Raw genomic sequence first — 26577 nt, forward strand, 5'->3', positions numbered from 1 at the left:
GTTGGTGTGTACATGGCATAGCAACACATGGGAACTAAACAAATCTGGCATCTGGTCAATGTCTAAATGAGAGACTCCTGAGGAGATATCTTCCCTGCCCTCTACTCTGCACATTGCCTTGTGTTCTGAAATTGAAGGAAAGTGGGATAAAAATAACAGTATGTTTACATGATTTATTAAAATAAAGCATACAAATGAACATATAAAACCAACAGCAAAGTGTAGAGAAACCAAACCAATGACAAAAATATAAATGAGTATAAAAAGAACAAGAACACATTCTCAACCCTGCTAAAAAGCAATTCTAGCTGTGGTTGTTGTGGGTTTTCTGGGCTGTATTGCCGTGGTCTTGGCATTGTAGTTCCTGACGTTTCGCCAGCAGCTGTGGCTGGCATCTTCAGAGGTGTAGCACCAAAAGACGGAGATCTCTCCGTCACTGAGAGATCTCCGTCTTTTGGTGCTACACCTCTGAAGATGCCAGCCACAGCTGCTGGCGAAACGTCAGGAACTACAATGCCAAGACCACGGCAATACAGCCCGGAAAACCCACAACAACCATCGTTCTCCGGCCATGAAAGCCTTCGACAGTTCTAGCTGTATTTGTCATCATAGACATTCATAGCTTAGGGCTGCATTTATTCTTTCTATTAGCAGCAGAGTCCAGACACACAAAGATGGATATATTTTGCATAGTCTTTAAAACCTGAAAGAAAGACAGAAAGACCAGAAAAGAAAGAATTTTCTTACTTTCTTGGAGCAAAATTCAGAGCACATCTCCACCGTCAAATTGAAGTGTATTAAAGTAGCTGGCAAGGTGTTTGTTAAATTTTCTGGCACTTGAAAGCATCCTCGATAGATACTATTTTGCCCTGTGGGATAGGAAATAAGTTTTTCTTAAGAAAACAGCAACTGCAATGGGCTCTCACTATGCTAGGGAATGATACTAGTTTCACATTCTAAAATAAATGTACAGACGATGATTGATAGATAGATGGATAGATAGATAGTTTTTAAAATTCAGCATTTGAAAGTAATAAGCAGCATTGAGAGAGATAGGGCCTTTTCACACTGCTTACCTTCAGTCACAATGAGCCAGAACATTGCACAAAAAACACGGAAGATCGCGCAAATGTGATGTCGTGCAAATCTCGCGTGAGAAAACGCGATCTTCCGCGTTTTTTGTGCAATGTTCCGGCTCATTGCGACTGAAGATAAGCAGTGTGAAAAGGCCCATAAACACTGAGAAAATGTGCTTTGAAGCCTGCAAACCAAAAGGAATGCACAATTTCTAGCAAATCCCAGCCTATTTAAGTCTGGGTTGGTTCAGCAGAACTGAAATTAAATTCCACAGGTGCGGTGCAATGGTACTGTTTCAAAAAGCCAATTTACATTTGAGTCCAGGCTTGTGCTGCACGTGGATTTTCCCCCTTTCTTCCTTTCCCCCCTACTTAATCTCATATATATGTCTGCCTTGTGAGGTTCCACAACATGTATCTGAACAGGTGGGCTTTAATTTACACAAAATGCTAGAATTAAAACACATTAGTCTTTAAAGTGCCACAAGACTATTGCTTGTTTTTGCTGTAACAGACAAACATGGCAACCCATCTGGCTTTCATCTCCCAAACTCACAGTTCACATTCCCCTTTAATGTTCAATGAGAAGGTCTCTGAATATGAGACCTAGACGCACAGAGATTCCAAGTCTTTCCTAAGATTTCTACTAATTTCCAGAGTTTCTTTGGCATGCCCAGCTGCACTGACCTCATTTAGAAACATGGCAGTTGTTCCTTTCAGGAGAGAATGAAAAGTGTCCAACAGGGAGCAAAGCAAGGGTCAGGAATGCTGCTGTGATTTGAGACAAATAGCTGACAGAATTTGGTACATTGTGCTTATATTCTTCTTGGACAATCAGATACTTCCTATCACATACCACTGTTCACTCAAAAACATCTCTTGGAAAGTCTCTGGTTCTCTCCCTAGATTCCTTTTCAGATGAGTATCCCCTGAAGTTCGGCCATCCCCCCAGAACGATTAGCATAACCTTTACTCAACTCCACATCCATCAATATATTCCTTACCCTACAATTAGTACCCATGCAAATGTCTGTGATGATCTTGGAAGTCTGAATTTGGAAACCAAGTCCTATGAGGAAAGGCTAAAGGAGCTGGGTATGTTTACCCTAGAGAGGAGGCAAATAAAGGACTGTCACATAGAGGAAGGAGTGGAGTTGTTTTCTGCTGCCCCAGAGGGGCGAGCCAGAAACAATGGATTAAAATTAAATCAAAAGACATTTCGGCTAAATGTTAGGAAGAACTTCCCCACATTTAGAGTGGTTCTTCAGTGAACAAGCTTCCTCAGGAGGTGGTAGGCTCTCCTTTGTAGGAGGAATTTAAGAAGAGGCTGGATGGCTACTTGACAGTATGATGAGTCTATGACTTGAAATAAATATACATGGATCAAGGGGGGGGGCTTGAAGGGATGAGCTGGTGCAAGGCTCTCTGGCCCTTTCTTACATGCCCAAGGTAATGGAAATTGCTACTTTGGGGTCAGGAAGGAATTTTCCTCCAGGTCATATTGGCCAGTGATTCTAGAAGTTTTTTTGCCTTCCTCTAGATATAGAGTAGGGGTCACTGGGGGAGATGAAGGAGGGAGAGATAGCTGTGAATTTCCTGCATTGTGAACAAGATGACCCTTGGGATACCTTCCAGCTCTATGTTTCTATATTTCTAATCACCTGGGCTTTTTCAGTGTGGAAATGATGTGTTAGAAACCCTACATTCTTCCCCTAAAAAAAATCCACAGCTTTGAGTTCATTCCATTCCTTTGCCTCTGCACTGGTGATGTGCACATTTGCAATGGCAAAGCATGGCAGAAAAGCATGTGATCCTATATTATTACTGTGCTCCTGTATATGGATAATATGGGGAGGATAAAAAAGACACAAGGGAGAAGAAAGAAGCTGCATCAAGTGTCCAAGCTCCAGTTCTAGAATTCATTGAAAAAGTTCTCCTAGTTAAATTGAAGATGGCATGGATTGCAGGCAGAGTGAACCCCCCCCCCCCGAACAGTAAAGTAATAGAGCAATAGAAATTCACTCAACAATAGCCTTAGCTCCAACATGAAATTTCGGATAAGCAAAGGGATTAAATTTTGATGTCTGTTTTAGGCCACTGTTGCATATAGTATCTGCTTCAGGTTCAATACTGTTAGGAAGCAGGGTTCCCCCCCCCCTCCTGATTCTGCACAGCATCATGGTGCATTTGTGTGTCGCCAGGGGTTTTGCTGCAAAGTTTTGGGAAAGATCACACTAAAGCCCCTGTGGCTACAGTGTGGGTGGGCAAGTTCAGGTTTTCTCATCTATACAGCAGCTATTTTCCATGAGCCTATCCCTACGGCAGCCATTTCTTCCCCTACCACCAGGAGGCTTTTTACATTTTTTGGAAATTGTATATCATAAGAACAGTATCTGGTTACGCCAACTGGTTCTGTGAATTCTCAGCTTTCTTTCCTTGTTTTTCTTTTAAATTAAATCTTCTATTGCAGAATTTTATGGGCAAGGCATTTGTCACCTATGTGCTATGTCAGACTTCGTTCCAGCTGAATGACTCACACCAGACACCTTTTTGGGTTAGAAATGGCCAAAACTTTATTGATTACAGCTGAATGGAGCATTGGCCTGGCATCTGGGTACAGATCCCCATTGGCATTGGAGGGCCAGGCTGCCAACCTATGCATCAGCCGCCAGCCTCCTGCTGGTACACCTCGGCACACGTTGTTCTGTCGCCAGCCCTGCCAGGCAACCATTGCTTCTGTCGCCATTGCTTCTGTCGCCAGCCCTGCCAGGCGACCAGGCGACCATTGCATTGGGGTGAGCAGTCCTGAAGGCCCACTCACCATGTTGCGATCCAGCCCAATACCTCAAAATCACTACAAGAGGAAGGCTGAAGGCCTGACTCCCATCAACGCTCCAACTGCTGCAACCAAGGAAGGTGGAGCCACCTCCTACCACCAGGGTTCCCGACTTTGATGACCAGAGGAAGGCAAAAAAACCCCAAGGGGCCCCAGCCAATTTGGCCCCCTGTGGGAAAAATTCCTTCCTGGCTCCTGAAGGCAATCAGCTCAACTGGCCCTGGAGATCCCCAGGGGGGCCATTTGCTTCCCCCTGGCCCCAGAGTTCCTGCTGTACTGCTCATTTGAATGTTGCTGCCAGCCTTTCGCCGTTGCTCCTCAGGGGATGCCGTGCCTGCAATTAGATCACACAATGTTAGTATAATCACTTCTGACATAACCCATGTACGCTCTGGAAGCCCATCTGCCAATTGCTTTTATGCGGTCAGTGGACAACCCCGCTTCGGCTGCTGTGGTGGCTGCCCCAATGTGGAATGGGTGAGAGCCATACTCGGCCAGTGAGAGGCCTGCCGCCTTCAGGCTGGATCTCAGAACAGCTGTGAACTGGTACCTTGTGAGTAATCTGCCATTGGCTTGAGCCAGGAACTGGCCGGTTGTGGCTGGGTGCCTGTACAGGTACTCCCTGACTGCACAGACTGAGCAGGGGGGCCCTTGCCCCGTTGGGTGGAGCCACACCACCACTCTGAACCCCTGCTGGTCTGTCTTGGAGCACCAGACCTTGATCCGCAACCCACCACCTTCCAGCGACATGTCACTCCATGTCAACGCCCTGTTAACCTAGTCCCCAGCTGACACTGCCACCAGCTCACTCACACGAAAGGCCCCATAGAAGGTGAGACAGAAGGCTGTTCTGAACAACATGGCCTCGAAGGATAAATGCCATATCCCATGGAGGCACCCCAGTATGACCCGTAAGATATCTGCAGTGATGGGCCACCGGAAATCTTGGCTGGGAGGTTCCCAGCGGGCCCAACAAGCCATGGCCCACTAGGCCAGTAAACTGCTGGTCGGGTCGACCCGCCCCGTGGTTTTGCAGAAGAACGAGATGGCTGCCACATACGTCCTGATGGTCGTGGACACGTACCCTCATAGAATCATAGAATCATAGAATCATAGAATCATAGAGTTGGAAGGGGCCATACAGACCTTCTAGTCCAACCCCCTGCCCAGTGCAGGATCAGCCTAAAGCATCTCTGACAAGTATTCATCCAGCCGCATCTTGAAAACTGCCAGTGAGGGGGAGCTCACCACCTCCCTAGGCAGCTGATTCCACTTTTGAACTACTCTGATGGTGAAAAAGTTTTTCCTAATATCCAGTCGGTACCTTTGTGCATGTAGTTTTAGCCCATTGCTTCGCGTCCTACCCTCTGCTGCCAACTGGAACAGCTCTTTGCCCTCCTCCAAATGACAGCCTTTCAAATATTTAAAGAGAGCAATCATGTCCCCCCTCAACCTCCTCTTCTCCAAACTAAACATTCCCAAGGCCCTCAGCCTTTCCTCGTAGGGCTTAGTCTCCAGACCCCTGATCATCCTCGTCGCTCTCCTCTGCACCCTCTCGATTTTGTCCACATCCTTTTTGAAGTGAGGCCTCCAGAACTGCACACAATACTCCAGGTGTGGCCTGACCAAGGCAGTGTAGAGAGGGGCTATGACCTCCTGCGATTTTGATGCTATGGCCCCTTTGATACAACCCAGGATTGAATTAGCCTTTTTTGCCACCGCATCACACTGACCGCTCATATTCAGTTTACAGTCCACTCTTACCCCAAGATTCCTTTCACATATACTACTGCCCAGAAGTGTATCCCCCATCCAGTATTTGTGCTTCTCATTTTTGTGGCCCAGATGTAATACTGTGCACTTGTCTTTGTTGAATTGCATCCTATTCACAGCTGCTCACTTCTCCAGAGTATTCAGGTCTTCTTGAATTTTAATTCTATCTTCTTGGGTGTTTGCTAGCGCTCCCAATTTGGTATCATCAGCAAATTTAATGAGCAGCCCTTCCACTCCTTCATCCAGATCATTGATAAAATTATTGAAAAGTACTGGGCCCAAAACCGAGCCCTGCGGCACCCCACTGGACACCTCCCTCCAATCTGATGAAACGCTGTTGACCACCACTCTTTGAGTGCAGTCCTCCAACCAGTTCCCTATCCACCGAACTGTCCTATAGTCTACTCCACAGTCTTCCAGTTTGCCCATCAGAATGTCATGGGGGACCTTATCAAAAGCTTTACTGAAATCCAGATAAATCACGTCAACAGAGTTCCCCCGATCCAGTAAGCTGGTCACTCGATCAAAGAAGGAAACCAGGTTGGTCTGGCAGGATCTGTTAGGAACAAAACCATGCTGACTTCCCCGGATCACTGAGCGGTCCTTCAGATGCTTACAGATTGATCCCTTTAAAATCTGTTCTAATATCTTCCCAGCAACAGAAGTCAGACTGATCGGCCTGTAGTTTCCCGGGTCATCCTTCCTCCCTTTCTTAAAGATCGGGATAACATTCGCTCTTCTCCAATCTTGTGGCACATCCCCAATCCTCCAGGAGGCCTTGAAGACGATGGACAGGGGTTCTGCAAGTTCTCTGGAAAGTTCTTTCAGTACTCTTGGGTGCACCCCATCCGGCCCAGGGGATTTGTATTCATCCAGTGCAGCCAGATGCCTCTCCACTACCTCTCTGTCAATGTCAATTAGCCACTCAGGTGTCCTGCCACATTTTCTATTATCTCTAGATGTGCCTGAGTTCTTCAGGGAGAAAACAGAGGCAAAAAAGTCATTAAGCCTGTCTGCTTTTTCTCTGTCTTGCATCAGAGTTTCTCCATCTACTCCCAACAGCGGTCCAATTGCCTTTTCTACCTTGCGTTTGCTTCTCACATATCTGTAGAAGTTTTTCTTGTTGTAGCAAGCCCTCCTGGCCAGACCCAGCTCGTACTGAGCTTTGGCCTCTCTGATGGCTGATCTGCTCTGCCTAGTAACCCTCATATACTCCTCTTTAGAGGTCTGTCCTTCTCTCCATTTCCTGAACATTTCCTTTTTCTCTCTTAGCTTATTCTGGAGCTCTCTGTGCATCCACATTGGTTTCTTGTGTCAGAACTGTGGCTAGATAATGTCTATACTCCAGACTACCTTCTGCAATCAGACAAGAGTCCGTTGTTTTCAAAAAGTTTACTGAGGAAAGTATTCATTATAGTCCACTGGCCTAGATACAATATCCAGGCTGGTACACGTGTATTGTTACGAATGACAGGCAAAGCATGAGGTACAAAGTATCAGATCTCAGCAGACCCAACCTCCTCCCATAGTTCTCAAAACAATCTCTTTGGAGCTGAGAAAGCGAAAGTTTCCCAAGGCTGGAAAAGCGATAGCCAAAACAATCCTCTTCTGTGAGATAGCTGCTGGGAACATTTTGGCACCTGTGAACAAAGCACTTAGAATACTGAAAGAATTAATATGGAGTCTCTTTGGTTACATACACACACTCTAACCCTGACATTCTGCCCCCTCTAAGATGCCCCTCCCCCAGGTTTATGTGGATAACGATTATGGAATGCCTTGATTAACCTAGGAGCATGAACATGTACAGAGTGCACCCATTCATCAAACCCAGAGTCAAAGTTCTTCCATCTGATAAGATAAAACAGTTGATTTCTTTTAAGCTTAGAGTCCAAAATTTGTTGTACTTCATAATGGTTTTGATCATCGATCAAGGCTGGGATGGGAGGGGTTCGAGTGTGCCATTGGTCTGCTGGTGGAGCCCTTTTCAATAGACTGACATGGAAGGTATCATGAACATGGCGCAAGTTTTTTGGCAAATCTAAGGCAACAGTCACTTTGTTGATTACTTTACGAACAGGAAAGGGTCCCAGAAATTTCAAAGCTAGTTTGCGGCTGGTTTGAGTCACTTTCAAATTTTTAGTTGAGAGGTAAACAAGGTCTCCTGGTTGTAATTCCCATTCGGCCACACGATGGCGGTCTGCGTATTTTTTGTAATCCTGTTTGGCTTTGTTGAGGTGTTTTTTAATTAGAGTCCATTGTTGAGCAGCTTCCCCCCACCAGTCTGAAACGTCCTTGGTTACTGAAGTAGGAAGGGGGAGCGCTTCAAACGGGAAGGGTTTGAAGTGGAAGCCATAAACGACCTTAAAGGGAGTTTCTCCAGTGGAGGCATGTACACTGTTATTATACCAGAATTCTGCTAGGGGAAGCAAATCAACCCAGTTGTCTTGTCGAAAATTAATATAACAGCGGAGGAATTGTTCCAATATTTGATTAGTTTTTTCAGACTGTCCGTCGGTTTGCGGATGATGGCGTGAACTTAAACCTTGCTCAATTCCCATAAATTGTAGAAGCTCCTGCCAGAAGTTGGCAACGAATTGCCCGCCACGATCCGAAATCACCTTTGATGGAAAAGAATGTAGTTTTACAATGTGTTTTAGAAAAATATCTGCCAGTTTTCGAGCCGAAGGTATAGTGGTGCAAGGTATAAAATGAGCTTGTTTGGAGAATAAATCCACTACGACTAAAATACAATTGTGACCCTTGGAGGGGGGTAGGTCGGTAATAAAATCCATGGATATTGTTTCCCATGGTCTCTTTGGTGTTTCTAAAGGTTGTAACAGTCCCGGCGGTTTGCCCTTGCAGGATTTAGCACTAAGACAAATGGGGCATGACGCTACATACTGAGAAATGTCTTTGCGCATGCCCGGCCATCAAAATTGCCGTTGTACTAAATGGAGCGTTTTTAAGTACCCATAGTGTCCAGCCGTAGGGACGTCGTGACAGCGTTGTAATACTTCTTTCCTTAAACTGCTGGGTACATAGAAGCGATCTCCCCAATGCCATTCTCCTTGTTCAGATTGTTGTAATTTATTTTTGGGTACGTTCCCCGCCTCCTTTTCCACTTCAGCTTTCAGTTTTAGTCTCCACCCTTGGTCGGGTTGGGGAGGTTGGGTTGTGCAACTGCATGTTGTCACCACTCCCCCTAAATGCGTAGGCGAAAAGACAGTGTCAATAGTCTCCTCCCTCTTGCTCTTGTGTTGGGGCATGCGCGATAGAGCATCGGCAAGGAAGTTAGTTTTGCCAGGCAAAAAATTTAACGTGAAATTGAATTTAGAGAAATATTCCGCCCAACGCAGTTGTTTAGCATTTAGTCTTCTGGGACTGCGTAAGGCTTCTAAATTTTTGTGGTCTGTCCACACTTCAAAAGGATGACGGGCTCCTTCTAGCCAGTGCCTCCAGGCGGCGAGTGCTGCTTTTACAGCGAAAGCCTCCTTCTCCCAAACATTCCAATTTCTTTCAGCTTCAGAAAATTTCCGAGATAGAAAGGCACAGGGCTTAAGTTTACCGTCCTCCCCCCTCTGCAAGAGGACGCCTCCAATCGCAGTGTCACTGGCATCAACCTGTACTACGAAGGGGTGATTTTCATCAGGGTGTTGTAGGACGGGTTCAGAAACGAACTGAGTTTTTAGGTGATTGAACACCGCTTGGCACTCCGGCATCCAGGACAATTTGGCACTTGGTTTTTTGGCTTGGTCCCCCTTGTCTTTGGTTTTTAACAGTTCGGTTAGGGGGAGTGTTATTTGAGCAAAGTTCGCTATAAATTCTCTGTAGAAGTTGGCAAAGCCCAAGAAGGATTGTAATTCTTTCCAGGTAGTGGGTGTTTGCCAATTTTGTACAGCTTGTACTTTGCCCGGGTCCATTTTCAGACCATCTTTAGAGATACAGTATCCCAGATAAGTGAGTTCTGTTTTGTGAAACTCACATTTAGACAGTTTAATGGGTAATTTGTTACACATTAGAGTAGTCAGAACTCTCTTTACGAGCTCTACATGTTCTTCTTCCAATTCTGAATAAATTAAGACATCATCTAGGTACACTACTACTCCTTTGTATAAGAATTCATGCAATACTTCATTGATCATGGACATGAAAACTGAAGGGGCCCCGGCCAGGCCAAACGGCATAACCAAATACTCATACTGGCCGAGGGGCGTATTAAAAGCGGTTTTCCATTCATCGCCTGCTCTGATACGAACGTGGAAGTAAGCATCTTTTAAATCCAATTTTGTAAAGATCTTACCTTGCGCCACGATGTTGAGTAAATCTCGGATGAGTGGGATGGGGTAGGCGTTGCTGGAGGATACTGCGTTTAGTCCCCTAAAGTCTGTGCAAAGTCTTAGTCCCCCATCCTTCTTCTTAACGAAAAGTAAAGGAGCAGCATTCGGACTGTTAGCAGATCGGATAAATCCTCTTTGAAGATTGGTGTCCATGAATATACAGAGTTCTTCCTTTTCGTTAGGACTCATGGGATACAGTCTGCCTTTGGGCAAAGATGCACCCGGTAATATCTCCACGGCACAGTCTGTCCTCCTGTGGGGAGGTAAAGAGTTGGCTTCTTCTTCAGTGAAAGCTTGGGTGTAAGCCCTGTACTGTTTGGGTATTTGGTTGATTTCTTCTTGAGTTAGAAGGGCTTGCTCACTGAGGGTAGGGTTGTTACCCCAATTTTGATTCCAACGGTGATTTTTACAAGTATCATGGGAAAAAGTGATACTTCCAACTGCCCAGTCTATGTATGGGTTGTGATCCCACAACCATCTGCTTCCCAGAATCAACGGATATTTGGCGGTGGCACTAATGATGAACGATCTTGTCTCCCAATGCTGTCCCATGCCTGTGATGACTGGTGCGGTTTCAGTAGTGACAGGATTCATGTTGGTGCCATCCATTTGTTCAAAAATGACTGGAGTTTCCAGCTCTTTAATGGGGAGTATTAATCCATTCACTAGGGCCGGTGCAATAATGTCTCTAGAGCAGCCCGAGTCTATGAGAGCTTGAATGCGGACATGCGTTTTTCTATCTGGATTCACCAATGTTACTGGTATGAAGAGTATGGACCCATGAGGTCTGTTCAAAGTAGGAACTGACTGATATTTGATCTGCCGTTTGGGTCCTTTTACGACAGATCCATTTCGTTTCCCGAGGCAGGACTCTCTGGATTTTCCTCCCCGGTTAGAGCTGTTGAATCATAGTCCATTATTTCTTATAACTCTAACCCTCTCTCGGGAGGATATCTACGAGAAGCCCCTCTGCCTCTTGTTGTTCTAGGAGCTGGCGTTGGTCGGGTTGGTGCAGGTAGAGCGGCGGGGGCTGGACATCTTAGTTGGAGCGGAGTTCTTTGCACAGGCCGGTATGGACATTGTGCCGCAAAGTGACCGCTTTGGCCACACTGCAGGCACAACCCTCGTTGCCATCTAGCATCTCTCGCTCCTCTGGTAGCATATCCAGCACCTCTGCTTCCTCTCACTAGTACAGAAGAGCGCCTTTGTCCAGCGTGTTGCTGTTGCTCAACTAAGCGCACTTCTTGCATGCAGTTTTCTACTTCACAATTTAACTGAATCCACCCCAATAGGGTGGGAGGATTATCTTGCATGAGGGCTCTATCCAACAACTTGGGATTCATGCCTTGTTTGAACAGAATTATTTTGGTGGACTCCTCACACCTTGGGCATTTGGCGGCCAGCTGTCGGAATTTTGTAACATAGTCTCTAGCCGACATGTTGCCTTGCCTAATGGACTGCAATTCCGTCCCAGCTCTTGTTTCCTCTAAAGGATCTTCGTATTGGGCTCGTAGTGGATCCACTAGCACTTGAAGCGTATTTAACTCGGGGGCGCCTACATCATAAAGAGCTACATACCAATCTGCAGCTTTTCCTTGAAGACAAGATCCTAAGTGTTCGATTTGGCTGGCTTCATCTCCAAACAAATGTCCCCACCGATTAAAGAATTGTAAGGCTTGCACGAGGAAAAATCCTAACTTGGAAGGATCTCCATCAAACGTGACTTCCAGCTTTACCCAACCCATCGGTAATTCCTGTGGTCTGGCTGCTGGCGCTGGCACCGGATAGTAATCGAGTGGTACCGGTTGCGGCAGTGGTTGAAGCAGAGGTTGTTGGGGCCTCGGTTGTGAGAGCCGTGGAGGAGGGCCCCCCAGAATTGTTTGTACCGGCGGAGGGGGCCCTCTTGGGATGGGTTGAAGTGGTGGGGGCAACAGCAGCGCAGGTTGTAGCAGTGATGGGGCGTCCCTCGTGGTGCAGGCAATAGTGGTACTGGTTGTAGCGGCACGGGCTGTAATGGGGGAGGAAGGCCTCTTGGGATCGTTTGCCTTGGGATGGGGGTTCTTCTTGGCCCAGGCGTTTGTAGCGGCTGAGGAGTGGTTCCCCTTCCAATCAGTCCCGGCAGTGGAGTTAGACACGGAGTGGTGCCTCTTTGCAGCGGCGCCATCAATCTCGGTAGAAAGGGTTGCCCCCCCGCCTGGGACGTTGTTGGCGGAAGAATTGGCGGTGTGATGTCAGGAGCTTCTCCTGGTGGACGTTGCGGTGTACCCCTCGGGGTTGTCGGAGGTTCCTCTAAAGGCAATCCCCCACCGTCTCCGTTCTCTTCCACTTCATCTTCTACTTCTTCCACATCTGGGTCAGCACAGGTATCCGCACTTATTTCCGGGGTGGGATCCGGTGGTTCATCGGGTTGCTGCGGTATATCCTCTACTGGAAGCGGTTGAATTGGTGCTCCAACCTCAGTCCTTGGGACATACTTTTGTAAATTAGACAGGCTCTGACTGATGTTGTGCAGGCCTGCTGGCAATTCCCGGTTTTCTTCCGAACCCCCAACCACGAGTACAGACAGGAGGTGGACTGCATGGGCCAGACTCTCTTCCATGCTCGTCAGCCTTTCCTCTAGGATTTGTACATGACCCGAATTCCCTGCGGTGGTTTCGGTGTCGGCATACTTATAAGGTGGTTCCTCGGTAGCTTGCGAGGTCTCCACGTATTCAGCATATGATTCCGCACAGGCTGCCCCGGGCCAAGGTCTTATTTCTCCCATGCCTTGGGCCCCTGCACCTTGCTCTTCTTGTGATCTCCCTGCCAAGATCCCTTTCGCTAATCCCATAACCGCTGAAATTCCAGTGTCAATCGCTACGGTTCGGCTTTGTAATTGTATCCACGTGTGTTCACTCAGGTCTTGTTGCCCCGTCCACGGGGTAACTTCTGCATAGCCCCAACTTAATACATTGCGGTGGGACATTTCCCACTCCAACTGGTCGGCTTCTCTGTTTCAGTAGTACCATGGTTGGCTACTGGAATGCTGTGCAATTACTTCTAAACTCCGTCGACCGTCCATCGGGGGTTGCATGAACACTGTACTTGCCCTTCTTTCTCTCGCGTCTCTTGGCCTCGAACCTCACTGCGTCGGAGTCGGCAAGGATATCAACGGATCTGCTGCGGCGATGGGCCGGGTATCCATTCTGCTGGGTGCGAGAGTATAAATCGTAGTAATGGAGGACCCCGTCCCCCTTGGAACGGGTCCTTGAGGTTCCAGTCCTTGAGAGCTGGGGGAGGCATATGGATCAAACAAAGGGTCCCTGTCGGGAACGGCTTTGGCATCCGTCTGCTCTGGCTTAGGCATTGGAAAAGTGTGATTCCTAACAAAATGTCAGAACTGTGGCTAGATAATGTCTATACTCCAGACTACCTTCTGCAATCAGACAAGAGTCCGTTGTTTTCAAAAAGTTTACTGAAGAAAGTATTCATTATAGTTCACTGGCCTAGATACAATATCCAGGCTGGTACACGTGTATTGTTACGAATGACAGGCAAAGCATGAGGTACAAAGTATCAGATCTCAGCAGACCCAACCTCCTCCCATAGTTCTCAAAACAATCTCTTTGGAGCTGAGAAAGCGAAAGTTTCCCAAGGCTGGAAAAGCGATAGCCAAAACAATCCTCTTCTGTGAGATAGCTGCTGGGAACATCTTGGCACCTGTGAACAAAGCACTTAGAATACCGAAAGAATTAATATGGAGTCTCTTTGGTTACATACACACACTCTAACCCTGACATCTTGGAGCCCTTACCATGTTTCCGTCTTGTTGGGATAGTGAAGGCTTGAGCTTGCAAAAGCTCGTGTTTGAGAATGGCCCACCCTTCACTCGCTCCTTTTCCTTCCAGCACACTCCCCCACGGAATGACTCTCATCAAGCCTCTGAGTTCATCGAAGTTGGCCCTACGAAAATCTAACCTACGAGTCTGGCTACGAACTTCCTTGGCTCCCCACAGCAACTGGAATTCAAGAAGGACATGGTCACTTCCCCCTAAGGTCCCCACCACCTTCATCTCATCTACTAATTCTTCCCTGTTGGTTAATATAAAGTCTAGTATGGCCGAACCCCTTGTAGCTTCCTCCACCTTTTGAAAAAGGAAGTTATCGGCCAGGCAGGTCAGGAAATTGCATGATTCATGATGCTTTGCTGAGCCTGTCTCCCAGCACACATCAGGGAAGTTGAAGTCACCCATAATTACAAGGTTCTGATGTCTGGATACTCTGCCAATTTGTTCAAAGAGGGCAGCATCCATTTCTTCTCGCTGGTCGGATGTTCTGTAGCAGACTCCGACAGCAATGCCCTTTGTCCTTCCTCCCCTTATTTCTACCCATATACTTTTCACCGGGCTGTCCGCCCCATTCTCCATAACTTCTTGACAATCAAGTCCTCTCCTCACATACAACGCCACTCCACCTCCTCTTCTACTCTTCCGGTTTTTCTTGAACAACTCATACCCTTCCACTAGCACATTCCAGTCATGGGAATCATCCCACCAAGTCTCAGTAATTCCTACTATATCATAGCCCTCCGTTTGCAATAGAAGCTCAAGCTCTTCTTTCTTATTGCCCATACTTTGGGCATTGGTATATAAACACTTGTAGCCTTGTACCTTTGTTTGACCTGTCCTACCCAGGTGGGTCCCCACTGTGTTCACTTCATCATTGAAGTTGCCATTTCGATCGTCCCCTGCCCCTTGCGGCATCAGTTTAAAGCTCTCCTGAAGAAGTTCTCCAGGTTCGTTCCAAACGTTTTCTTCCCTTCCCTTGAGAGGTGAAGCCCATCATGTTCTAGAAGGCCTTCTCTCATCCATCCATGCCAGGTATTCTAGGAATGCCTCCGCAGGTACCTCACGCTCTGCTCAGCTGGGCTGCTCAAACAGGAATGCCACAAATGCTGAAACAGCTGCCCCGTAAGCTCACCTGTTCGATGGTGCCAGCGAGTTCAGAACGCCTTGCAGGATCTGATGTTCCCAAGTTCCCACAGCTCCTCTGGGAAGGGGTCCAGGTGGTGCTCAGCATTTGATGCCATGCCCCGAAACCTGTCTACCTGAAAGCGAGAAAGGGCATCTGCTATAACATTGTCCACCCTGGCTATGTGTCACGCACCAAATACGATGTTGTGCTGCAAGCCCAGGAGGACCAGCTTGCGCACCAGTCACATTACTTGTTCTGAGTGTGATGTCTGCTGGTTCACCACTTGGACCACAACTTGATTGTCACACCAAAAGATGACCTTCTTGTTGCAAAATTGGTCGGTCCAGAGGACTACCGCGACCAGGATTGGGAAGAGCTCCAACAACATGAGGTCTCTGAGAATGCCTTCCTCCTTCCAGGCCTCTGGCCATCTGTGTGAGCACCACCAGCCCTCCCAGTACACTCCAAAACCCATGACCCCCCATGGCATCCGAGAGCACTTGGAGAGACGCCCCCAAATCAAGGGACACGCACCACCAGGACATGCCATTGTAGCTCTGCAAGAAGGTGTCTCAAATTCGCAGGTCTGCTTTCAGCCACTTGTTGATCCAAATGTGGTGATGGGGTGCCATTACTCCAGCCGTTGCTATGGCTAGGCGGGTGCAGAATGGCCTTTCAGGTGCAACCACTCTGCAAGCGAAGTTCAAGCTGCCTGGGAGAGATTGCACCTCCTGCAGTGTCTTCTTTTTCACCCCAAGCGCAGATTTCACTTTCTCCTGTAGGTCTCTCAGTGTCAGGTTCTGATTGTGTTTAAGCCAAAGAGACTCCATTTTAACTTTGTCAGTGTATCAAGTGTGCTTCTTGCAGGTGGGAAGACCGCTGCTGGGAGCCTAGCAGAGGGAGAGGGATTGTTATCATCTGCATACCTCTGCCTTCCTGCCGCCCTTGAGAAACTTTCCTTTTCTCACCCTCAGGCCGTTTGTTTTGAGAACTAAGGGGGAGGATGGAGCCTGAGGGGAACTGCATATTCTGTACCTATTCCTTTGCTTGGCATTCGTAACAATTCTACAGTTCAGCTAAGATCAATGTATCTTAGAATGTGTACTCCATTCGTTGACGATCTTCAGTAAAGCCTTTTGAAATCAATGGACTTTTGTCTTATTGCAAGAGGTGGGCTAAGTTGCAACTTTTGGTAAGCCACAGTCTGACATTTTGTTATGAAACACCTCTGTTCCAATGCCTTGGCCGGAGGAGACGGATACCAAGGCCGAGCCCGACAGGGACCCTTTGTTTGATCTGTATGTCTCCAGCCCGGGAGGCGAGGAAGCTGCTACAACAAGTCAACCTGTTCCGGCGGGAACGGAGTCTGGTCCTGCTACAGTGTATCCCCTTGCAGCCGAGCGAGCTGGCACCCAGGATGTCCAGAAGGAGTTGGGAGCTCGACTGTGGGCGACGGCGGAACCCCTGATATCCTTGCCTACGCCAAGGCAGTGGGGCTCCAGACCTAGGGAAACGAGGGAGAGGAGAGGAAGTACAATGTTCTCCCGGTTGCTCATTGACCTGAGACGGACAGTCGGTTTGTCAATGGAAGAAGGACCTAGTATCATTTGGGAATTGCCCAAACAGTCCAGAACGCCGATCGAGGCATGGGCCAGGAATCAACCCTGGTTTGTGTGGAACAAGGGATCTGATCAACTGGAGGAGTGGGACCCCAGAGGCGCCGACAACACTCAGGATTGGGAGACCACTCGGCGCGATTTAATGAGTTGGGACTATACCGAAGTGGCTATGTGGAATGTGCCACAGGTGGGACAGCGGGGGTCAACTGATCAGAGTTGGCAGCAATTACAGAGTCGAACCCAAGCTGTAGATGCGGGAATTTCAGTGGTGACGGGCCTAACTAAAGGAATCCTTGCTGGAATATCGGAGGAAGAGGAAGCAGTAGGAGCTGCGGGAAAGGGTGTAATTTGGCCCTGGTCCCGAGCTACCACCTCCTCCGAGGAATATGGATAAAAAGAAATTCTACTAGGGATTCTGATTACAACATCGAGAGTAATAGACTACAGGAGAATCTCAAACAACGGGGCTATCCAGAGAGGGTATTGCTCACAGCCAGGCAACGTGCGGATGAGGTACATAGGAAAGATTTATTAAAGTCAAAGGAGCGTGCAAGTATGGAGCGTTTTGTTGGAGTCTTTGACTATAGTAGTAGGGCAAACGCCATTAGACGAGAAGTTTTGAAATACTGGCCACTCGTTAATGATATTCCGGGCTGTGAAACTCCCCCATTGGTAGCATTTAGAAGGACACGGAATATCAAGGACCTTATTATACATTCTGATTTAAGCCACAGTATTAACAAGGTGGACACTGGGCTACCAAAAGGCTTATATAAATGCGGGAGGTGCAAGCAGTGTTCCTTAATCATGAGTTTAGATGACATGAGACAATTGGGGATATATGCCACATGTGAGTTTGTCAACTGTAATACTGAGGGAGTTGTGTATTTATTAAAATGTCCATGTGGATTATTATACGTGGGCAGCACCATACGTTCTGTCAGAATTAGACTCAGTGAGCATCAATCCAGAATAAAGAACAATGTATCGGAAGCCCCGTTGGTACCACATTATCAGGAAAAGAAGCACAGTGAGGTGGATATGTGTTTCACTGTGCTGTTTAGGACTCATAAAAGGGATCATGTGGCGGCAATGAGAGAGCTTCGTCAAAAGGAGACCTTCTGGATTCATAAGCTGAATAGTCTTATACCTAATGGTTTGAACATAGCTAATGACTTTACCTGCTTTCTAGGTTAGTAACTCATAGAAACGAGGATCACTTTAAGGGAGGATAGTGTGCTAATTGGGCGTGGATGGGCTGCTGTAGATAAGATGATTAGGAGGTAATGGATTGCAAATGGTGGAAAATTGGAAAATTAATGATTAGCATGGAGTGGTAGCTGTATGAACTCTTTTTTTTTTGAAAAATTTTTTTATTGGGTTAGAGCATTGTTATTTTTACATTACATTCAATTTTCCCCTGATTTTTCGTTTCTAACCCCCTCCCTTTCCCCCCCTTTTTGTTGACTTCCAACAGCTTTCCCACCCTCTGTCCCTTTTCCCTTACTTATATTAAAGTCCTCTGTCTAAAACAACTATACATTCTCCGTTATATTAAGCAGTACATCTTTAACTCCTTTACTTATTACACGCCCAAACTGTACGTCTTTAGATAATCAATTTATCCCTTTTTTCAATTTTGAATATTTCCATATATCATAAACCTATGTCATAGACCATAAAAATTTTCCACCTTTAAATCAAACAATTTGATTTGTTCCCTATATGTTACTCATTTCATCTTTTTATAGTAATTCTATATAACTCACATAAACAATCTATTTAACTCTTCTATGCATTCAGTTTGGTGCATATAAATCTTATCAAAAAGAGAAAATATTTAATTACTCGATCCAGCTGTATGAACTCTTGAGTGAGTATATGTAATATTTATTACTGAATTGTAAACACATGTATTTTATTGGTAGATGGTGTATAATATGCATTATTGTATGTTTTTCCAGCAACTGTGTTCTTTGAGAAAGAGCTTTGGAAACGGATTCAATGTGGATCTGGACCTTCCGTTAGAAAATTGATGTCACAGAATTATCAATGTACACCAAAAGAATACAACAAGGGTTTACTTGTAATCTGTGATTCACGCAGTTTATTGGAACAAACCTACAGACTATACCCGATTTCAGTTGGAATACAAGGCGAGCTTGATTTTGGATGGGAGGACTAGTGTACATATGGTGCTAGGAAGCATTTGCACTTTAATATCTGTTGCAATATCAATAGAGCACTTGAAGCACTGGACACTTTATGTATTGACTTTTGAGCATATACAACGCCTGTAAAAATAATTTTTCCACGACTGTTATATGTGGTATAGCTTCTTGTTGAATTACTTATTTAATGTAAAATAAAATAGGGAGACATTGTTGTTACATGGGAAACTGTTTTCGTTGGTACTACTACTTACCATGTTGCTCTATATTTGTGCTGGGTGAACATCCTGGAGCTTCGGTGAGCCAAGGGGTGGCAGCCATACAGCAGCTAGTGCAACAACAAACGGCGCCTGTTCAGAGGGGCTCCCCCATCTTGATGCCAGCCCAGGGACAAGTCTCTCCTCGATAGCGCCAGAGGAAGACCGGCAAAGGCCAGCGCCGCCGCCGCCCGATCCCCTGCAAGGACCACCAGATGTTCTGCTAGACGACCTTCTGCAAGGACCTCCTCCACCTCCTCAAGACGACAATCATCAACCAGTGGGACACCCGGAGGAAAGAAGGGTGTTGGGCCAAGAGAGGCCTCGGGAACTGCCTCGACTGTTACTTCAACCATGAGAGCAGCCGCCTCCCTTGCAACCTCAACCGCAAGAACAACCCCCGAGGCTTCCGCTGCCACAGGAGCAACTGCCACGTGACCCCTACCAAGGGGCCTGGCGCCGCAGCCCTTCCGGCCCTATCAAGTACCTCCAGTCTTGGGTATGTTCAAGTGTACAGTTCATATTTTGTTGGTGTTTGTATGGCTTATGGCTTCGGCCGGAAAAGCAATAAACATATATATATATATATATATATATATATATATATATATATATATAAAAAGTACCTCCAGTCCCGCTACACCCTGCGCAACCTATCCTGAGGCACCCGGATCCACAACCAAGACCGAGGCAAGTACCCTTACAGTATTTACCTTTACCAGCTCCAACCCCAGTCGCTCGACAACCAGAACTACCGATGGGGTGGGTGAAGTTGGAGGCTATGTTTGACGGAGATCCTGCTAAGCTAGGATTTTTCCTATTACAAGCTCTGCAATTTTTTAATTGTTGGGGATAATTGTTCGAGGACGAAGCGAGTCAAATCGAACATCTGGGATCCAGACTGCAAGGAAAAGCAGCAGAATGGTATGTAACCTTATACGAGTTGGGAGCCCTGGAATTAGACACCTTACAAGGCTTGGTGGCACCTCTCAGAGCACAATACGAAGACCCGTTAGAAGAAGATAGAGCCCGTACAGAATTGCAAACCATAAGGCAAGGCAACATGTCTGCCAGAGACTATGTTACCAAATTCCGGCAATAAGCGGCTAAATGCCCCAGATGTGAAGAGTCAACTAAAATAATTCTGTTTAAACAAGGCATGAATCCTAAATTACTGGATCGAGCACTCATGCAAGACAACCCCCCGATCTTATTAGGTTGGATACAATTGGCCTGTGAGGTGGAAAACCGTATGCAGGAAGTGCGTCTCGTAGAGCAACAGCAGGCAACTGGGCACCGAAGAACGTTGGTTATTATTTGAGGGGGAAGAGGTGTAGGATCCACAACCAGAGGAGTGAGAGAAGCTAGATGGCAACAAGGATTGTGCCTGCATTGTGGTCAAAGTGGCCATTTTGCAGCGCAGTGCCCATACAAGCCGGTTCAACGAGCTCCACTCCCACCCGCGCGTACAACCTCCACCAACCTTTCCCCCACCATATCGCCCAACGCCCGCTCCCAGAACTTCTAGAGGTCGAGGTGCAGCATGCAGAAACCCCCTAGAGAAAGAATTGGAGTTAGAAGAAGTCATGGACAGACTCGCCAGCCTTAATAGGGGAAGAAGACCCAGCCAGCCCGAAGTCGGGAAACGAGATGGATCTGTCATAAAAGGACCCAAACGGCAGATCAAAAAACCTTCCATCCCGGTGGTGGAAAGAGCAAGAGGGTCCATTTTATTCATGCCTGTCACACTAGTGAATTCGGACAGAAAAACACATATTCGAGGACAGGCGCTCATTGATTCTGGATGCTCCAGAGATATCATTGCACCCACTCTAGTTAATGGACTAGCGCTCTGAGTAAGAGACCTGGAAATACCCGTCATTTTCGAACAAATGGATGGCTCTAACATGAATCCTGTAACCACTGAAACTGAGCCCATAATCACTGGGTTAGGGCAACATTGGGAACTGAGATCATTTGTAATTAGCCCCACCGCCAAATACCCCTTAATCCTGGGCAGTCGATGGTTGTGGGACCACAACCCGGATATTGACTGGGCGGTGGGGAGCATCACATTTTGGCACGAAGACTGCAGAAACCATCAATGGAACCAAAATTGGGGCAAAAGCCCTCCTCGGATGGAGGAAGCCCTATTATCCAAGGAAGAAATCAACCAAATACCAAAGGAATATCGGGCATTTTTGCAAGCTTTCACAGAAGAAGAGGCAAACGCCCTACCTCCCCATAGGAGGACTGACTGTGCAATAGAAATCCTTCCGGGAGCCAAATTACCCAAGGGGAGATTATATCCAATGAGTCCCTTAGAGAGAGAAGAACTACGCAAATTTATAGACACCAACTTGGAAAGAGGATTTATCAGGCCAGCTAACAGCACCCGTACTTTTTGTAAAAAAGAAGGATGGAGGACTAAGACTGTGTACTGATTTTAGAGGTCTCAATGCGGTCTTCCACAAATGCATACCCAATTCCGCTCATCAGAGATCTTCTCAACGTCGTGGCACAAGGTAAGATCTTTACGAAATTTGACTTAAAAGACGCCTACTTCCATGTTTGTATAAAAGAAGGGGACGAGTGGAAAACTGCGTTTAATATGCCCCTCAGACAGTATGAATATTTAGTTATGCCATATGGCCTATCTGGAGCACCTTCGGTTTTCATGTCCATGATCTATGAAGTTCTGCATGATTTTTTATATAAAGGGGTAGTGGTTTACCTAGATGATGTGTTAATTTATTCAGAAACAGAAGAAGAACATGTGAAATTAGTACAACAAGTATTAACCACCCTCATGTACAACAAACTACCCATTAAACTGTCCAAATGTGAATTTCACAAAACAGAATTGAATTATTTAGGATATTGCATCTCTAAAGAAGGGCTAAAAATGGATCCAGCCAAGATTCAAGCAGTACAAAGCTGGCAACCCCCCACTACTCGTAAAGAACTACAATCTTTTTTGAGGTTCACCAATTTTTATCGAGAATTTATAGAAAACTTTGCCCAAATAACGCTTCCCCTCACGGAACTGTTGAAAACCAAGAATAAGGGGGAACAGGCTAAGAAACCCTCATCCAAATTAATTTGGACCCCAGAATGCCAAATTGCTTTTAACCTTTTAAAGCAGCAATTTGTCTCAGAACCCGTATTGCAACATCCTGATGAAACTTGCCCATTTATTGTACAATTGGATGCCAGCGATACGGCAATAGGAGGAGTGCTGCTGCAGAGAGGGGAGGACGATAGCCTTAAGCCCTGTGCCTATCTTTCAAGGAAGTTTTCAGAATCAGAAAGAAATTGGAATGTCTGGGAAAAGGAAGCGTTTGCAGTTAAGGCAGCGCTTTCCACTTGGAGACATTGGCTGGAAGGGGCGCGACACCCCTTTGAAGTGTGGACAGACCGTAAAAACTTAGAAGCTTTGTGTAGCCACAGGAGACTAAATGCTAAGCAACTGAGATGGGCAGAATTCTTCTCCAAATTCAATTTCACCTTAAAGTTTTTACCGGGCAAAACAAACTTTTTAGCTGATGCCCTTTCGTGCATGCCCCAACTGAAAAGCAAGCGGGAGGAGACAATAGACACAGTATTTTCGCCAACGCAACTAGGGGGTGTGGTCACGACGTGTAGCCATGCGGCACAGCATCATCAGGAAGAAAAAAAGTAGAGGCAAAAACTGAAAAGCGAGGTGGAAAAGGAGGGGGAGGATATACCCAAAGAAAAACTGTCTCAATCCGAGCAAGGAGAATGGCTATGGAATGATCACTTTTATGTCCCAGCTAGCATGAGAAAAGAAGTATTGCAACGTGGTCATGATGCTCCGACTGCTGGCCACTTTGGTTACTTAAAGACACTTCATTTAATACAAAGACAGTTTTGGTGGCCAGGCCCAAGGAAGGACATTTCGTAATATGTGGCTTCCTGTCCAATATGCATAAGTGCCAAAACTAGAAAAGGGAAGCCTCCTGGACTATTACAGCCCCTTGAAACCCCAAGCAGACCTTGGGAGGTTATTTCAATGGAGTTTATTACAGACCTTCTTCCCTCCAAAGGCCATACATGCATACTGGTGGTGGTGGATTTATTTTCAAAACAAGCTCATTTCATCCTTTGCACCACAGTGCGTTCAGCAAAGAAACTAGCGGACGTTTTCATGAAACATGTTGTAAAATTGCACTCTTTTCCGTTGAAGGTAATTTCTGACTGCGGCGGGCAATTTGTTGCCAACTTCTGGTGGGAGCTTCTGCAACTACTGGGCATGGACAGGGTATTGGCTCCGCCCACCATCCACAAACTGACGGGCAATCAGAAAAAACAAATCAAATATTAGAACTGTTCCTATGTTGCTATATTAATTTCCAGCAAGATAACTGGATCGACCTCTTGCACCTAGCGGAATTTTCCTACAATAACAGTGTACACGGATCTAGTGGAGAAACACCCTTTAAAGTAACATATGGCTACAACTCTATGCTGTTCCCGTTTGACGCTCCACCCACTCAAACAATGTCCAAAGATGTAAAAGATTGGTGGGGGGATGCCGAAAAACAATGGACTTTAATTCAGTCAAATCTGGATAAAGCTAAATGAGACTGTAAAAAATACGCAGATCACCATCGTGTGGCCGAATGGGAATTACACCCAGGAGATCTTGTTTACCTTTCCACCAAAAATTCGAGGATCAATCAAACCAGTCGTAAATTGGCCCTGAAATTTGTGGGACCTTTTCCTGTTCGTAAAGTGATTAATAGAGTGACCGTAGAACTTAATTTGCCAAAGAACTTGCGTCATGTTCATCCAACATTCCATGTCAGCTTACTAAAAAGAGCTCCCCCTTCTAACCAATGGCATTCATCTAACTCCACCGATTCCTACCCTGATTGATGAACAGATACATTATGAAGTGGAGGAAATTATAGATTCCAAGATCCGACACAACAAGTTGTACTACCTTATCAGATGGAAGGACTTTGAACCTGGCCATAACGAATGGGTGGAAGCCATTCATATTCTTGCCCCCAGATTACTAAAAGTTTTCCACACTCAATATCCTCAGAAACCTGGGGGAGGGGCATCTTAGACGGGGCAGAATGTCAGGTTCTGATTGTGTTTAAGCCAAAGAGACTCCATTTTAACTTTGTCAGTGTGTCAAGTGTGCTTCTTGCAGGTGGGAAGACTGCTGCTGGGAGCCTGGCAGAGGGAGAGGGATTGTTATCATCTGCATACCTCCACCTTCCTGCCGCCCTTGAGAAACTTTCCTTTTCTCACCCTCGGGCCGTTTGTTTTGAGAACTATGGGGGAGGATGGGGTCTGAGGGGAACTGCTTATTCTGTACCTATTCCTATGCTTGGCATTCGTAACAATTCTACAGTTCAGCTAAGATCAATGTATCTTAGAATGTGTACTCCATTCGTTGACAATCTTCAGTAAAGCCTTTTGAAATCAATGGACTTTTGTCTTATTGCAAGAGGTGGGCTAAGTTGCAACTTCTGGTAAGCTACAGTCTGACACTCAGCTTGTCAGGGGTAGGCTGCAGGAGCCATGTATGGAATCTATCTGTATCCCCAGGAACACAAGGCAGGTGGAGGAGCCCTCGGTCTTCTCTTGTGCCAATGGGACACCTAGCTCCACGGCCAACTCCTGGAAAAGGTTCAGGAGCCTCTGGCATTCGCCACTGCTCACTGGCCCCACCATGAACAAATCATCCAGATAATGAGAGATGAAAGAGGAGCTAGCTCGATTTTTTAGTGCCCATTCCAGGAAGTTGCTGAAGGTCTCGAAGGCCAAGCAGGCCACAGCACAACCCATAGGCATGGTTTTATCCATGTACCACCTGTCTTGAAATCTGAACCCCAGCAGGCACCAGTCCTCAGGGTGGACTGGCAGCAGCCAGAAGGCCAACTAGATGTCACACTTAGCCATGAGCGCGCCATGGCCACAGGCCCGCACCAAATTAACCACCTGGTCAGATGAAGAGTAATGTACAGTGCAGAGTTCTGGGGGGATAGCATCATTCATGGAGGTACCCTTTGGGTAGAACAAGTGGTGTATAAGGCGTAACTTGCCAGGTGCCTTCTTTAGGACCATGCCAAGAGGGGACACTCTCAGGTTCAGGATGGGCAGAGAGTCGAATGGGCCTGCTACCCACCTGGCGCTCACCTCCTTTCGGATCTTGGCTGCCACCACCTCTGGGACATCTCGTGCCGATTTCAAGTTGGGTGCATCCGTGGCCATGCGTAGGCCCCTGTATGGAATTCTGAACTTTTCTGTGAACCCTTCCCAAAGCAAGATGGCAGCACTCGGGTTAGTGTGCTGCTGCAGCAAAGGCCACAGCGCAGCCAGGGAAACTGGCATCCAGGTGAGAGTGCACCAGTGCTCCAGGCTACCAACTTCACTTTTTTCCTGCATTGGTGGCACTACCCTGGCCTCCTCCAGGAGCTGCTCGGTTCCCGTCATCTCCCTTCGCTGTGCTTCCCACTGTTCACCCACAAAAGGGCCGCTGGGAGCCGGTGCCCCTGGGGCAGTCCCGCTGGGGGTGGCAGCCATGGCAATCCTTGCACACATGGTCAAAGCGATATCTCGTCTTTTGGTAGCCCCCCACATTGAATTCCCAACACAGTCTCTTGATTGCCTGGCACCTGGACCCCAAACCCTTGGCCCAAGGCCAGTCTCCCATGCCCCTGCTGCCCATAGCCAGCCCATACTGTCCGCCTGATCCCAATGGGTGAGCTCTTTACTGGATGTCTTCTTCCGAAAACCTTCATCATACCTTAACGTAGCCTGGTTGCCTGAGAACACTTTGATCTGTGCCACCTCCCTCATGTGGGTGATGAGATGCAAAGCTTACTCAGGGTAAGATGCCTGCATCACCCCCACGTACTCACAGTAACCCAGAACCCAGTTGGCAAAAGTGTGTTCGGCTGGGCGCTTCCTGTCATGCCTCTTGTGTTTCTGGGAGCATCCACAGTCCCCAAACGGCTCCTCAGATTAGAGCAGAGTGAACACATCCACATAATACCCATTAAGGATGTGTTCCCACCCTTTAGTGGACAGATGGTACCCAACGGGGCCTCCTCGCAGCCCACTGACTGTGGGGACTTCTTGCAACAAGCAGGACGAGAGTGTTCCCAAGAGGCCCGCGCTCCCATGTCGGTTCTCCCGGGGTGCTGGCACAGTGCTGCCACGCACTGCGGTGCTGCCACGCACAGTCTGCCAGTCCAGGGGCATAGGCTGCTCTCTCCCAGTAATCCCGTCCCCTCATTCCCAATACTTGTCCCCTGATGACTCACTTTTCGAAGCCCTAGATGATGAGGAACTCCGGCTCCAACTCCTCTGCCGTGTCTTGTGAGACTTCTGCCCTGAAGCCCGGGACTGCCCCCAGCTCGCCTCCTGTTCTGTGTCACTCTCCCACACTGCTGCCAGGCTCGACAAGTCCTCTGCTTTTCTGGCAGCCTCGCTGGCTTTTGGCAATGGGCTTCTCAGTGCTGGTGGGTGGTCAGCCCTGTGCCCAGCTGATGAGGCGAGTGTCCACAAGCCT

General features: G+C 47.1%; 1 protein-coding gene across 1 annotated transcript in view; it reads right to left on the reverse strand.

The window, feature by feature from the left end:
* Nucleotides 1-26577, reverse strand: part of WSCD1 (WSC domain containing 1) — a 157191-nt gene that overhangs the window by 108164 nt on the left and 22450 nt on the right. Inside the window, exon 4 of the mRNA XM_055001680.1 lies at nucleotides 748-869. Coding sequence (XP_054857655.1) covers nucleotides 748-869 — 122 coding nt within the window. The remainder of the gene's footprint in view (nucleotides 1-747; nucleotides 870-26577) is intronic.

Source organism: Eublepharis macularius, chromosome 17, assembly GCF_028583425.1.
Source record: "Eublepharis macularius isolate TG4126 chromosome 17, MPM_Emac_v1.0, whole genome shotgun sequence".
NCBI classification, from domain to species: Eukaryota; Metazoa; Chordata; class Lepidosauria; order Squamata; family Eublepharidae; genus Eublepharis; species Eublepharis macularius.